General features: G+C 34.2%; 1 protein-coding gene across 6 annotated transcripts in view; it reads left to right on the top strand.

Moving 5' to 3' along the window:
* The window catches only part of REPS2 (RALBP1 associated Eps domain containing 2), a 267,978-nt gene that overhangs the window by 207,621 nt on the left and 44,656 nt on the right, over nucleotides 1-15,701 (top strand). For all 6 annotated transcript variants that reach the window (XM_074299901.1, XM_074299899.1, XM_074299897.1 and 3 more), the window contains one exon: nucleotides 2,341-2,402. In XM_074299901.1, the coding sequence (XP_074156002.1) occupies nucleotides 2,341-2,402 (62 nt within the window). The remainder of the gene's footprint in view (nucleotides 1-2,340; nucleotides 2,403-15,701) is intronic.

Here is a 15,701-nt window from a genome sequence, read left to right as displayed (position 1 = left end):
TATTTTTTTCATTTTGTTTTTGCTTTAGAGCAGTGTTTACTTCTAGTTATACTAAATATTTTAATTATTTTAAAAATAGTTGTTCTGTGGATGTTTACTTTTGCTTCAGCTCTTGATGGGTAGTGTTTTTTGGTTTAGGTTGTAAAGTTTAAATAATGAAAACAGTTTTTGTTGAGGCTGGATGTCTTTACATTGAAACAAATATAATGTATATATTTTAAAAGACTGTTCAGTTTTGGAAAAGATATGTGGATGGGATTTTCACTTGTTTAGTATATTTTTTTTTTTTTTTTGTAAATGGGATTTTGCTTTAATATATAAATTACTTAAGTAAAATTGTTTGGATTTTTCCAAGGAAACAAGCATTGGATTGGGAAATGTCTAAGAGTGGTGATTTAATGACTGGGACTTCAGAAGTCTATATTTGATAGAGGGACCTTAAATGGTTACTACATGTGACTTTCATCAACCCTACTTGATATGTACTTTTTAAACTTAAGATTCTTCATTACAATTGCCTGTGCAGAACTTCAGTACCCCTGCAGTTTGACCTTGTACACTGTTTCGTGGATTTAATAAGAGACAGATTGAGAGAAATAATGTATGGGCCACATGTTTGTTACCATATCAGGTCACTAGCTTGGAATGAAAGACAGCATTACATTACTCTGAGTTACATTAAGAAAGCAAACTCCCTCCTGAAATTTTCCCTTTCACAACTCCCTTGAACTGTTCCATTAAGGTTAGAGAAATATTTGTAAAAATCTATGAAAAGTGGCATTAGTTCTCTTAGGACACTAGTGATTATACTAATGTTACCGAATATGCTATATATTTCTGAATCTCCTACACCTGAATAGAAAACTTTATTTTCCTCTGTTTTGCAAGTAAGATGATTTATATTGCCAGTTTAAAAATAGGCTTTATGTAACACTAAAATTGATTTTTATATTGTTCTACTGAGTTTTCATGAATTCTAATTATTTAGTAGATATATTTTCCTCAATTATTTAGTGACAGATATTATTCCTGACTTAGCTGAAGTTTATAACTTTAAAAAATAAAAAAATATTTTTTTCTAAAAGTAGGTTTCATATGGAATCAGATTATGTCACGTGTGTGCGTGCATATGTATATGTTGTGTGTTTTGTGTGTGTGTGTGTGTAATACAAATCAGCAACTTATCCATGTTGATAGGGATCAGGGCTAACAAAGAAAATTGAAATCTATAAGAAATTCACCAAATTTAATGATGATGGTAGCAAACATTTATATATATATGCTTTTATATATATATATATATATAATATCACTTTAAACAAAATGCTTTACATGTGTATTTCATTGTATCTCTTACAACCATCCTGTGACTTACTTCCATTATCTTCATTTTACAGATGAAGAAACTAAAACAAAGAGACTTGTTTAGAATCACACAGGCTAAAGGTTAGAGATAGGATTCAGATTCAGGACCTATGTTCTATCTAGAACATCAAGCTTCCTCATAAAATATCATTTTAGTCATTAATCTCAATTTTTTTTTCCTATGTGAAATCTGTTCCCCATAACTCTTTATATTAAGGGTTATATTATATTATGTTTATTATATACTATATGTAATATCATATTTTTACATTATATCATATTAATGAATGCTAAAGCCTAAAATCAGGAAGACTAATTTTTCTTCATCCAGGTCTAGCCTCAGACACTGCTTCACTATATGACCCTGGACAAGTCACTTAACACTGTTTTCTTTATTTATAAAATGAGCTGGAGAAGAAAATGGCAAAATCATTCCAACTTCTTTGCCAAGAAAACCCCAAATGAGGTCAAGACTGAAGCAACTCAACATAATATTTAGGAATAAAAAAATTCTGACATTGAGTATTATTCCTTTTATTTTTCCTGGTCTGTTCCTTATATTTATTTATAATTCAATGACCAAAATAAACAAACAAACAAAAAACAAACCAAGAGAAAGGCAAAAGAGTAAGAGAGCTCTGTTATTCTAAAGTTAAGTGATAAACCTCTGAATAATAACTGATTTCTTAAAATGTGTTTTCCAGTCTTATGCTTTATGTGATGCCATTTCACTCCTGCTTACTCACTAAGTCTTTATAAAAAATTGCTTCAGTAAATACTTGGATTTGGATGTCTGAATAAAGTGGGGGGAAATGGTTAGAAAAAATGTGTACTAGTATTTATTTTTTTAAAGAACAGAGTAGATCAACATTTGCATATATATTTAAAACATTTCAAGTATTCTTACCTATAGATAAGAATTCTTTACCTTTTAAAAGAAATTATAGTAACGTATTATGGTGTTTTTTTTTTCAGCTGCTAAACCAGGACTGTTACCTCCACCACCGGCTCTTCCCCCCAGACCTTTTGTGTCACAGGTAGGAACCAAATTTTATTCCAGTAGTTTAGACATGAATATTTCATATTCCTAGCATCCCTAGGCACACAGTTGTTTGATTTACACAAATGAATCAGGTAGAATTTCATTTTAATGACAAACTATGTAATCTTCAAAAGAATCAGATTTTTATTATCCTTAAAAAGTGTTAATTCTTTTGGACAAGAATTGCTGCAAAGATAGGAATAGGATAGGATATAGGGAGGTGAGATGTACCTCTAAGGACTGGGCTAACCTATCAAAACATATGTACATATTGAAAGACAGAATTAGATTGTCCTGAAATCTTTCCATTTACAGATGAACATCAGGGATTAAGATAGTTGGATGAAATAGAGTGATTATTCCTACCACTGGCTTGGTATTGTACAGTCCCAGCACAGCCTTAAAATTCTGTAGTACCCTAAGAACAAAATGCCAATGCAGCAGATAAGGAAAAGTTGTTGTGTATCGGAATTAAGTCTACCTCATTGACATGCGATACTATGCTTGTTCATCAAATTATCATTCTCCTGTTGATTAGAATTTAGAGGAGTGCAGTAAATTCAGAGTGCTTGTTATGAGGCCTCCCTTTTATCAAGTCTGCTGATGAGAGATGTTAACAAGGCTGTTTCTATAATTGTTCTATTCCACATTAACTTATAAGATATGACAATCATTTTAGTCCTCTCTGCAAGAATGCCCTTCCTTATGTCTTATTTTCAGTTCTGTCACTGAAATATTCCAATTTTCATCACTCAATGAGTATTTTGTGGAGATTTTAGGGGAAATTTTCCTAAGAGGATCGCTATTTCTGTCCTGTGATATTCCATAGTTCTAAAATGTTAATCTACATGAGACAATGGTTGACTTCAGATTAAGGTGAACGATTTTGTGATCCAGTTGAATTACCTAATCCTAACACATCTGCTCCCTCAGAAAGCTGAAGTATGTATTTCAAACTGAAGTATAAGAATGTAACAGAAAAGATTAGTTGAAGGATTGTCCTGATTCAAGAATAAGTTAGAAATCCTTTTAATTATTGTCTTGAATTAACTAATGGCTTTTAATGATCCTTACCCAATCAGGAGTGTTGTCTATGCACCTAAATGCTAATAAATATAGCTATATTTATCTTCTAAGTCAGTGTTAAACTCAAATGGAAATGAGATCCCATGGGCTTCATATTGTTTTTTTTTTAAATCATAAATTAACAGTATGATTTTTGTGTTTTTATTTAATTAAATGTTTCTCAATTATATTTTAATCTTGATGTCAATAGCCCTCCAGTTTGACATCTCTATTCTAGCCTTACTTTCTTTTTATGAATATTGGAACTGTCTCAGGATCATTTTTTTACTTTTGTCATTGACATTACAGTATTTCTTTCTCTGTAACTTGTTTCTCTCTCTGTTTCTGTCTCTCTCTGTCTCTCTCTTCCTCCCTTCCCTCCCTCTCTCCCTCATTTCCTTCCTTCCTTCCTTCCTTCCTTCCTTCCTTCCTTCCTTCCTTCCTTCCTTCCTTCCTTCCTTCCTTCCTTCCTTCCTTCCTTCCTTCCTTCCTTCCTTCCTTCCCTCCTTCCCTCCTTCCCTCCTTCCTTCCTTCCTTCCCTCCTTCCTTCCTTCCTTCCCTCCCTCCTTCCCTCCTTCCTTCCTTCCTTCCCTCCCTCCTTCCCTCCTTCCCTCCCTCCCTCCTTCCTTCCTTTCTTTCTTCCTTTCTTCCTTCCCTCCTTCCCTCCTTCCCTCCCTCCCTCCTTCCTTCCTACATATCCTTGTAACAAATATGCAAGATAAAATAAAACAAATCTCCATGTTTTTTATGTCTGTGTTTGTGTGTGAGACTGATTTTCTGAGTCTATCACATCTTTTTTTAGAAGGTGGGTGGGCTTGAACTTTGGAATTGATTGTATGACAGAAAATGCTGTCAAAGTCCTACCTAGCATGGCTTGCTTGTATCAAAGAAGGTGAGCTCTATGGGTGAAACAATGACAGTAGCTCAAAAGAAATAGGAGATGTTTAAATTTAGAGACCTCTCCACTCTAAAAATGTTCATGTGAACTATTTGTGCCTGATAGTAGTAGATTATACCATGTACATATGGTTTGATCAGCCACAGGGATGCACTATAACTTGACTGCAACTTAGTAATGTTGTTTTGGTTCTTTTTTGAGAATAAAGTACAAGAACTTAATTTAACCTTTAGAAGACAGGTAACCTGTTTTTATCATCAGTATTTTCTAATCATAGTTGGTCAATTGTATTGATCAGAGTTTTTATAACTTTCTCAAAGTTGTTTGTCTTTACAGTGATTTTGTTTTATTTATTGTTTCTCTGATTCTGTTCACTACCCTATGACTCTGTATCAGTTCATATAAATCTATCCAGTTTTCTCTAAATCCTTTTGTTATTTCTGATGATGTAATAATGTCATTTATTCATTTACCATAATTTGTTCAGCCATTCCTCAGTTGATGAAGATTTCCTAACTTGAAGTTTTTTTTATCACCAGTAAAAGAGCTGCCATAAATATTATTGTACCTAAGGATCCTTTTCCTCTAGGTTTATGGGACTAGTGATGGTATGCCCGAGTCAAAGACATTCACTAGTGCTTTCTTGCCCCACAATTTCTTTGAGGAAAGAATTACCATGTAATGTTCCGTATAATCTAATATTATGTAATATATGCCATGTAAATCTAGTATTGTTAAATCCAGTTTCTGTGTTATCATCACCTGTGTGCAGAAAGAGATATTATTTTAAAACATTACCTTTTAAAAGAAATCCTCAATATCTGTATACAATCCTTTGTGAGGGCTCCTATAGAAGCTAATTCATTCTACCTCATTCTTAAAGGTATTAGGAACAGTTATTCATTGCTTACCTTAAGTATAGCTCTTAGGTTGAATTATGTAAATGTAATCTATTATTTTTATCATTGATTTCATTAATGTTAGAGTTAAACAATTGTATGTCTTTTCTAAGTTGACTGTTTCAAAGGTCCGTCAACAAATACTCATTAACCACTTATTATATGCCAGTATAATAATTATCTAACTATAAGCAATATAATAATATTGTATTATATGCCACAGCCCTGGGGATACCAAGAAAGAAAAATATATTGTCTCTGACTTTAAGGGGCTCACATTCTGGTGGAGGAGACAACATGCAAATAACTATGTATACAAGATATATCAAGGGTAAATGAAAAGTCTTCTTAGAGGGAAGGGACTAGCAAAACTATTAAAATGAAAATTTTAATTATTTCCCTTGGAGCAGTGAAAAAGGAAAAAAAAATATTTAGCTACAAAATAGTTTTGAAGTTTCCACTGGAACATGCTTTTTGGAGGCTGATTATCCAGTTGGTGAGCCAGTAGGGAGATGTGATAACCTGTATTAGCAGAAGTTTGGGCCCAGGAGTGGTACTTGAATACCTCAGGCAAAGTTTGGAAATCTTTGTATAGTAGTGATTTCCAAACATTTTCAGCCTTTCTGGTGTTATCACATAATACTCATAAGTTATAGAGGGTGAAATTTTCAGACATTAAAAATATGTACATTTATAAATAGTATATCATATAATGCTGAATGTTGGAGGGGATGTGGGAAAATTGGGACACTGATACATTGTTGGTGGAGATGTGAAAGAATCCAGCCATTCTGGAGAGCAATTTGGAACTATGCCCAAAAAGTTATCAAAATGTGCATACTCTTTAATCCATCAGTGTTACTACATGTATATGTATATGTAGTATACTACATATACATAGTGGTATATGAATGTTATGGAATATTATTGTTCTGTAAGAAACGACCAGCAGGATGATTTTAGAAAGGCCTGGAAAGACTTACAAGAACTGATGTGAAATGAGCAGGACCAGGAGATCATAATATACTTCAACAACAATACTATATGATGATCAATTCTGATGGATGTGGGTCTCTTCAACAATGAGATGAACCAAATCAGCTCCATTTGTTCAATAATGAATAGAACCAGCTACACCCAGTGAAAGAACTCTGGGAAATGAGTGTGAACCACTACATAGCATTTCCAATCCCTCTGTTTTTGTCCACTTGCATTTTTGATTTCCTTCACAGGTTAATTTTACATTATTTCAAAGTCTGATTCTTCTTGTGCAGCAAAATAACTGTATGGATATATATATATATATATATATATATATATATATATATATATATATATATATATATATATATATATATATATATATATATATATACATATATTGTATTTAACCTATACTTTAACATGTATTGGTCTGCCTGCCATATGGGGAAAGAGGTGAGGGGAAGGAGGGAAAAAGTTGGAACAGAAAGTTTTGCAAGGGTCGGTGCTGAAAAATTACCCATGGATATATCTTGTAAATAAAAAGCTACAATGAAAAATAAAAGTATATCATAGTTCATACTAGTTAGTTGCCAGAGGAATATATAATCACCATCATCATCAAAATCATTATCATCATTTCTAGCATTTACTTAGCACTTTAAAAATTTCAAAATACATATGTTATCTAATTTGATCCTCACAATAATCCCTATGAGGTGGGTGTTATTATTATTCAATTTTTACTGAGGCTGTCTCAGTTAGGACATGAACTTAGGTCTTTTTGATTCCAAGTCTAGTCCTCAAGCCACTATGATATCTACCTGCCTCTAGTCCTGGACCAGAAAAGGGAGTGAGAATCTGTACTCTTTCTGATCAGACCACATGTAGAGTATTGTGACCATTTTGAAGTGATGCATTTTAGGTGAACATTGGCAAACTGAATGTAGAATTTCATAAGAAGGAAAGTTATTATGGAGGATAATATAAGAATAAGTAGGAATTTTAATAAATAAAGACAAGGAGAAAGAACATACTACAGGTATCGAGAATAACTCAGAAAAAGGAAAGGAAAAGTCATGTTTGAGTAGCATAACTCAAACTAGCTGGAAATTCAAGTGTATGAAGTATGCGAAAAATGTTGGAAAGGTAGAGTACTACCTTTTAAAAAGCAACTTGGATGCCAGGAAAAGGAGTTTAGATAATATTTGATGTCAATAGGATGTTAATGAAGATTTTTTTGAGCAGAAGAGGGACATTTTTCTATATAAAGAATATTATTTCTGGCAGTGTTATAAAGAGTGACTTGGAAGTGAGTGAGAGTAGAGGTGTCAACCTATCAGGAAATTATTACAATAATGTAGGTACTAATGATATCAGTGAAAATAGAGAGGAAAGAAGAGATTCCAGAAGTAAGATTTATATAATAATAATAATAATAATAATAATAGTAATAATAATAATAATAATAATAATAATAATGCTTTGCATATGCTGTCTTCTTGGACAGAACAAAATATTACCAGAATTCAGAGGAAAAAAAAATTTGGCAAGAAAATTGGGTTAAGTTACTTGTCCAAGATGTCACAGCTAGTAATTGTCTGGATTTGAACTCAAGTCCTCCTGATTTCAAAATGTGTGCTTTATCTCCTGCATTATCTAGCTTCCCCCAGGAAGAAAAATTAAATCTCATTGAAAGGAATAAGATAGTGTTCTTGGAGAAGAGATATTGAAGATATATCTTGATGGATAGGATTTTAACAGATAGAGATGATGGAGGAAGAGTATTTCAGACATCAGAATGTACAAAGAAAGGTTAAAATGTGAAGGGTATCTGTAGGAATATAATGACAAATATAATTGGAAACTTTGGTTGAAAGTGTATAACAGACACTGGCCCTGAAGTCAGGAGATCCTGAGTTTAAATGTGGCCTCACAAACTTCCTGGCTGTGTGACCCTGGGCAAGTCACTTAACCCCAATTGCCTCAGGAAAAAAAAAAAAAAAAGAAAGCATACAACAGAGCATTGGATATTAAGATTCAGGAAGCCAGAGCAGTGAATGGCATTGCTTCAGTAATAAATATAAAGAAAGAAGATGAGAGTACCAAATATACACTTTTGTATTGTATTTTATATTGTAAGAGAAGAGTGGGCAAAGATAGAGAGGAACATTCAATCAATCAATAAAATGTATTAAGTTCTTACTATGTGCCAGGTAGGGGCAATTAGTTGTGCAGTGGATAGAGCACTGGGTCTAACTGAGGTCTGAGACAGCCCCTGCCCAAAAGGAGCTTACAATCTCATTTATTTACTTAAAAAATAGTATTTTATTTCCCCAAACACATGCAAAGATACTTTTATCTTAATGCAGGAAAAATTTTATTTTATATTTTTGCATGAATGGGTACCTAGGTTAGTAGATATGTATGGTTTTTTTAGTTTATTTATTTTTAATACACCTTGTTTTATGAATTATATTGGAGAGAAAAATCAGAGCAAATGGGAAAAATCATGGGAGAGATGAAAAAACAGAGAAAAGTGAACGTAGCATGTATTGATTTACATTCAGTCTCCTTAGTTCTTTCTCTGGTTGCAAATGGCATTTTCTGTCCAAAGTCTATTGGGATTCTTTTGGATCACTGAACTACTGAGAACCAAGATTTTCATAGTTAATTCTTACTGTTATTGTGTACAATGTATTCCTGGTTCTGCTTGTTTTGCTCATCATCGGTTCATGTCAATCTTCAGGCCTTTCTTTAATCAGCTTGTTCATCATTTTTTATAGAACAATAATATTCCATTACCTTTATGTACCACAATCACTTTAGCCATTACCCAATTGATGGGCTTCCACTCCTTTTGCAATTCAAAGATATTTTTCAACATTCACCTTTTCAAAACCTTGTGTTCCAATTTTTTTCTTCCTCTCTCCTCTCCCCAAGATAGTAAGCAATCTAATATAGGTTAAACACATACAATTCTTCTAACCATTATTTCCTTATTCATCACACTGCACAAGAAAAATCTGATTAAAAAACCTAGGAGAAAGAAAAAAATCTTAACAACAATAATGAAAGGGTGAAAATACTATGCTTTGATCCACACTATCTCCATTTCTCTGGATACAGATTGCACTTTCCATTCCAAGTCTATTGGAATTGCCTTGAGTCATCTCATTATTGAAAAGAACCAACTCCATCACAATTAATAATGTTATGTTGGTTCTGCTCACCTCACTGAGTATCAGTTCATATAAGTCTTTCCAGGCTTTTTCAAAATCAGCCTGCTCATCATTTCTTATAAAACAATAATATTTCATTGCACTCAGCCATTCCCCAACTGATGGACAGGCACTCAGATTTCCAGTTCCTTGCCATTACAAAAAGGCAATTTTGAAGAAGCTTACAATCTAGTGGAATACTTAGAAGGGAAGTAGGTAAGTATTAAGGACCATGCCTAAGTGAAGGGGCTGCTCAGTTCTCCCACAGCCTCTGCAGCTGTGGAGTGCAAAGCAGCCTTTGCTGGTGCAGATGTTCCTTGTGATTTGGGAATGAAATAAATTGGAGGCAAAAGAGAAGAGAAGGGAGGTCAGAGAATGCAATTGCTTCTCATCACATGAAAAGATCCATTCTACAGGTTTGAGTTAGACCTATAGCAGCCACTGGCAGGTGGCTCCCGTGTCACAACAGGGAAGAAAGACTGTATGTCTTATTTCCTTTCTTTTCCTGAAATGCTAATCAATCACAGCAGTCCCTCAGACCTCTGATCAGAATTTTTTAAGGAAACCAGAAACATAAGCAAATTGAGGTTCACCTTAAAGTATTACAAAAAGAGATATGTCTTTGTCAGTAAATCATCAAGTTTTCAAGTGTTTACTAATAATTGTTAATACTAATAGCTAACATTTTTTAGCACGCTAAGGATTGCAAATTGCTTTACGAATACTATCTCCTTTTGTCATGTCTAACTCCAGAAAAAACCTGCCATCCTTTCATTTATTCAATGCTTCCTTTTATCTTATTCATGTGCACATATCATTGATTAAGTGGAGAATTTAATTTCTTTTTTAAAAGGTTTGTTATTCTATTGTACAGTGTACAATAATCAGTGTATTTATTGTGTTTTAGTTTTACAAAAAAATTAATTAGGTTAAAGATTTTGCTTTTTACCATGGCAGATTGTCTTGCTTTGTTGAGATTTAATTTTATCTTTAAAATAGACTAACTTTTCAATAGTTGGATTTTTTGTGACCTCATTTGAGTCTTTCTTGGCAAAGATACTTTGCTTCACTTATTGTTTTAGCATAATAGAAAATATTGATGTGAAAATTTTCTTTCAGTAGTGTGCCATGTTGTTAGTTGTTGGATAAGAATCTTGCATGCTGAGTACCTAGAGTTAAATCATTATTATTATTTATAGATAATCTAAGCTTTATCCTTCTTTTGAAATTTTGAAATTCTTCTACATTTTTGCTTCTCTGCTACCATGTGCTATAGAAGGCGAAAGAAGCTGTATAAGACTGAGAGCTATTTTGTGTTTTTCTTTGTTTCATGAGTCATGATGCCCAAATATTCATCACATCTACCCAGTTTATCACTAGACAATACTCTGAGCCTTTCCTTCATGATAGAACATGTCAGAATCTAACATTACTTCACATGATAAGATATCAGGAAAAAACTTTTATGGCGGGAAGAGTAGAATTCTTCTGCTTCTGCTTCTTTTTTGTGACCTCATGTGACCTTCCTATTGCCTACTTATTTTACAGATGAGATAACTGAGGCAAACAGGACTAACTGACTTGCTTAGAGTTACATAGTAAGTGTCTGAGACCAGGTTTAAACTCCGGAAGATGAGCATTCCTAACTCCAGGCCTGGCTTTCTATCCATTGAGCCATCTATCTGGCCCAAGGCTAAACTCACATAGAGCAAAATCTTTGCTGAATGGGGAACAAAGAAAATATCTACAATCTTTCTTGCCATTTTGTTGTGGCTGCAATTAATTCTTGTCTAAAGACATTTCTTAACATGTAAAGAAAACACATCATATATTTTGTGAGGTTTACATTGTCCAATGGCCAAAATAAAATACTCTACTTTAAATGAAAATCAGATGCTTGTAAATTCAATTCATACTTCCTTGTAGGTTATACCAATTTGATTTTGTTTTAAGTAGAGCATTAGTATAGACTATTAATGCTCCTGTGTGGGTTATAATCATTTTTGAAGTGAGCCTTTTTGACATTTTGTGCAGATTTTATTGCCTTTTACTCAACTTGTATCATGAGTTCTCAGATTACTCAAATAACTTATCAGCGCTCCAGGTCTGCATAGTGCTAAGAAATGGCAGATTACTTATAGTTTTACTTTCATCTTTATTACTTTCTGTTAATACAGACAGCAGTAAAATGAGCCAGTGGATAACTGTGCTTTAGGCTAATCTTTATTTGAACTTCAGAGTTCTGTAAGGATTTCTTTTTAAAAAGATACTGGTCATGATCCTACTTCCCATATGTCATGAAAGATATATTTAATTTGGATATGCTGTTATCAATAACAATGATCTCACTCTATTGTTACTGTATGAAGTAAATTTTTGAGGCTTAAACACAAAATAAATGAGCTGTGCAATTTCAAAGTTTTTAGGGAAAAGATCAAGAACAAAAGAGCAGATAAAATGAGGAATAGATACTGAAGGTAAGTTTCTGAAAAGAGGCAATAAAGATGGAGATGGGGAAGCGAAGACTCCAGTCTCTGAGTCAAGGAATACTAGAAAAGGGAAAAATTAGGCTTTAACAATATCAAAAAGACAAGTGATAGAAATTCATAATAGTGACAATAATACTAACTATAAATTCAGTTCAGCAGGGAAATAAGTGCTAATCCACTGTAGAAGGAAACAGCAAAAACCACTCCATTTCTTTGCTGTTGTTATACAAAAGTTGTTGAAATACGTGGGAGCCACCTGACTGGCTGCTGGAGATCCAACCCAAACCTGCAGAATGGATCTCCTCTTGTGAGAGGATGGTATAAGGAGCCTGAGAGGCAGTTGCCTTTCTCTGAGGCCGTTACACTGTCTGATCTCCCTCCTCTTCCCTGTGCCTCCAATTTATCTCATTTCCAGTCCACACCTGTGACAGCAAAAGCTGCCCTGAAACTCCTCCAGATGCTATGATCCACAGCTGTGGAGGCTCTCGGAGAATTGATCTGTCCCTTAACACTTTGCCAAGAAAACCCCATGAAAAGGATGGTCCACACATTCACAAAGAGTTGGACACAACTGAATGATCACTATTGCCACCACCAGCAGCAGCAACAACAACAAAGTGCTTCATACTAATACTGGCATTTATTTTGAAATAGTTTTAGAAGGAGCTGTGGACTCAGCATCAATTTAATCATTTGTAAAATAAAGGGAATGGACTAGATGATTAAAAAAAATTAAATACTATTTTATTTTTCCAAATACATGAAAAGATAGTTTTCAACATTTATTTTTGGAAGACTTTGTTTCTCCCCTACCTCTCCTCTTCCCAAGACAACAAGCAATCTGATATGGGTTAAATATGCGCAATTCTTTAAAACATATTGTGCAAGAAATATCAGATCAAAAGAGAAAAAACCATGAGAAAGAAACAAACAAACAAGCAAATAAAAAAGGTGAAAATAGTATCTTTTGATCCACATTCAGTCTCCATAGTTCTCTCTATGAATGTGCATAGTATTTTCCATCACAAGTCTGTTGGAATTGCCTGGAATCACTACATTGTTGAGAAGAGCCAAGTTTATCCCAATTGATCATCACATAACCTTGTTATTTTGTACATGTTTTCTTGATCTTTTTGTGGTAGAATGATTTAGAAAGTGAGAAGTTACCCATCATTAGCTGTATGGTGTGTTGGAGTATTGTTTTGCTTTAAGAAATGACGAGAGGGAAAACTTGTATAAACTGCTGCTTTCATAGCTCTAAGCTGGACACCTATAAGTTTTTAGTACCTCCAGTGAGGTGACTCAGGGAGTGGTCTGTTTACTGCCCTTCCTAGTCTTACTTCTGCAAGTTTCTGGCTCAAGTTGGAGTCTATCAGTTTATTTCTGGTTGGGAGTTTATCAAGTTTTGTGTGACTCAGCTACTACTGACCTGTGTGTTCAGAGCATTTGAACTACTGGCTCCCCTTTTGGTCTAGGACCTTCTCCTCTGCTCCAGGAACCAAAGTCATAGTTGTTTGCTTTCCTAGAAGCTGTTCCTATGTCAGAGGCTTCCATCATTCCTTTCTGCCCTAGATCTGTGATCCAGTACTGGTGGTGGGCAATAGACATGGCCCCTCCTTCCTTGATCCAGTGCTTTCTCGGAGATCTCCTGGGATCTCTTTCCTTCCTGTCCTGGTCTTGTCAGGTCTGGGTGACAGAATGCTTTCTACCTGGCCAGACCTCTTTTTCTGTCCCCATCACTCCTTTTTTTTTCTCTTTCATCCTTCTCTCTGTCCATTTCCCTAAACTATCCAAGATTTGGGGGAAAAAAAAAACTCACTTGGCTCTTTAATCAAAAGTACATTCTCTACATCTTTATTGAGAAAGTGTTGGGGGAGAGCTAGATTTCAATACTTCTTCCCACTCTACCTTGACTCTGCCTCTGTTCTATTTCTTTTAGAATTGATCCAGCGGAGAATCTGTTTTGTTTGACTATATATTTGTGTCAGGGATTTGTTTTTTTCTTTCTCATTGGGGAATGGGCCTGTGGGATAGGTAGAAGGGAGTTAGAAAAAAGGAAAGGCACATTTTCATTACTGGAAAAAGTTAACATGTAAAAGGAACTTCTCAGTGCCGAGGACATGGAAAAAGTTTTGGACTTGAGATCAAGAGGGTCATCAGTTAATCAACAAACATTGAATACTTTACTACTGTGTTCTGGACACTATGCCAAATAGTGGGAATACAAAAAGAGGCAAAAGATGATTCCTGCCTTCAAAGAGCGTACAATCTAATATAACGTCTACTATATATATAATCATAAGAAAATCTCATTTTTTCCATCTATAAAGTAAGACCAAATCCTTCTTCATATGGTTGTTACTTGGATCAATAGAGATAATATATGGAAAGTGCTTTAAAAATGTTAAATGTGGTTATGTTGGGAAGCTAGGTAGTGCAGTGACTGGAGTGCCTCACCTGGAATCAGGAATACCTGAGTTCAAATATGTCCCCATTTACTTAGTAGTTGTGTGACCCTGATCGATTCACTTACTTCTATTTGCCTCAGTTTCCTCCCATGTAAAATGGGATGGAGAAGAAAATAGCAAATCACTCCAGTACTTTTGCCTAGAAAACCCCAAATGGGTTCACAAAGAACTGGACATGACTAAAGTGACTGAATGACAAAAATAAATAATCATTCTATACTTTCTTGCTATGGGAATTGCTTTAGTAATCATATCTAGGCACTTTTCTCTGTTCCTCTCCATTTTTAAGAAAAATGCTTATTAAGGGACAGACAGCATGTTAAATAATCAAGATATTTTGATCTTAAAAGGACTGAAAGATACTGCTCTGCAATTTCAGAACACAAAGAATTTTGATTCAGAATGTCTTATTTAGGATTAGAATGATTATTTTATTCTTTATTCAGAAATTTGAGAAAGGATGAACAGGAACCCCTTGGCAGTCTGGTAAAGCCTGTGGGCCCCTTCTCAGAATAATATTTTTTAAATAAATAGAATGCATAGGAATACAAATCAGATCAATTATGTTGAAATACAATTATCAAAATGTTTTTAAAACCTCAGGTTAAGAACCCCTGCTTTTTGAGAGCGTTTTCAAGATTGTTTTTTTTTTGAACTTGCAGATAATTTTTAAAACAATAAAATTTTAATAAGAATGTTAATAGCTTGTTGTCCAACCTTGCTTCAAGCCCCTGCAAACTTTCAGCCACTCTCAAGCTCCTTTTCCTTTAACTCCTGCTTCTCAAGTATTTTATAGAAAATAAATTCCATTTCTTTAGCTTTTCACATATTATATATATACTTGGTTTTTGATGTAAATGGTTTTTAGTTTATCATTGTAAAATTTTTATATTCATAGAATTTAAGCCTCTCCTTTTCTTTCTAATCTATTCTGATGGATTAGATACCTCTTCTTTTTTTCTGGGTTGAGAGCTAAGAAGAAGGCCTCTCCTTTTGACCTTGTGACCATCCATCTTTCAGCTGTATATAGGAGGCTTGAATTCTTGTTCTAAGCACCTCTGACCAAGATCTCTTTGGTCTCTTATACTTGGGTGGTGAGACCTCAAGTACCAAATCCTTTTGCCAACTGGTAGCTGCAACAGCCCAATGTGGATGGGCTTTGCTAACTAACTCTCTGTGTCTTGAACAAAATCAGAAGAAATCAAACTATGGCCTCTAGTGAATTCTAAAATAAATCCTGAGGCTTCACCATAGCAGTCTAGCCTGAAGGTAA

Source organism: Sminthopsis crassicaudata, chromosome 3, assembly GCF_048593235.1.
Source record: "Sminthopsis crassicaudata isolate SCR6 chromosome 3, ASM4859323v1, whole genome shotgun sequence".
Lineage (NCBI taxonomy): Eukaryota > Metazoa > Chordata > Mammalia > Dasyuromorphia > Dasyuridae > Sminthopsis > Sminthopsis crassicaudata.
This window is presented reverse-complemented; position numbering and strand designations above follow the sequence as displayed.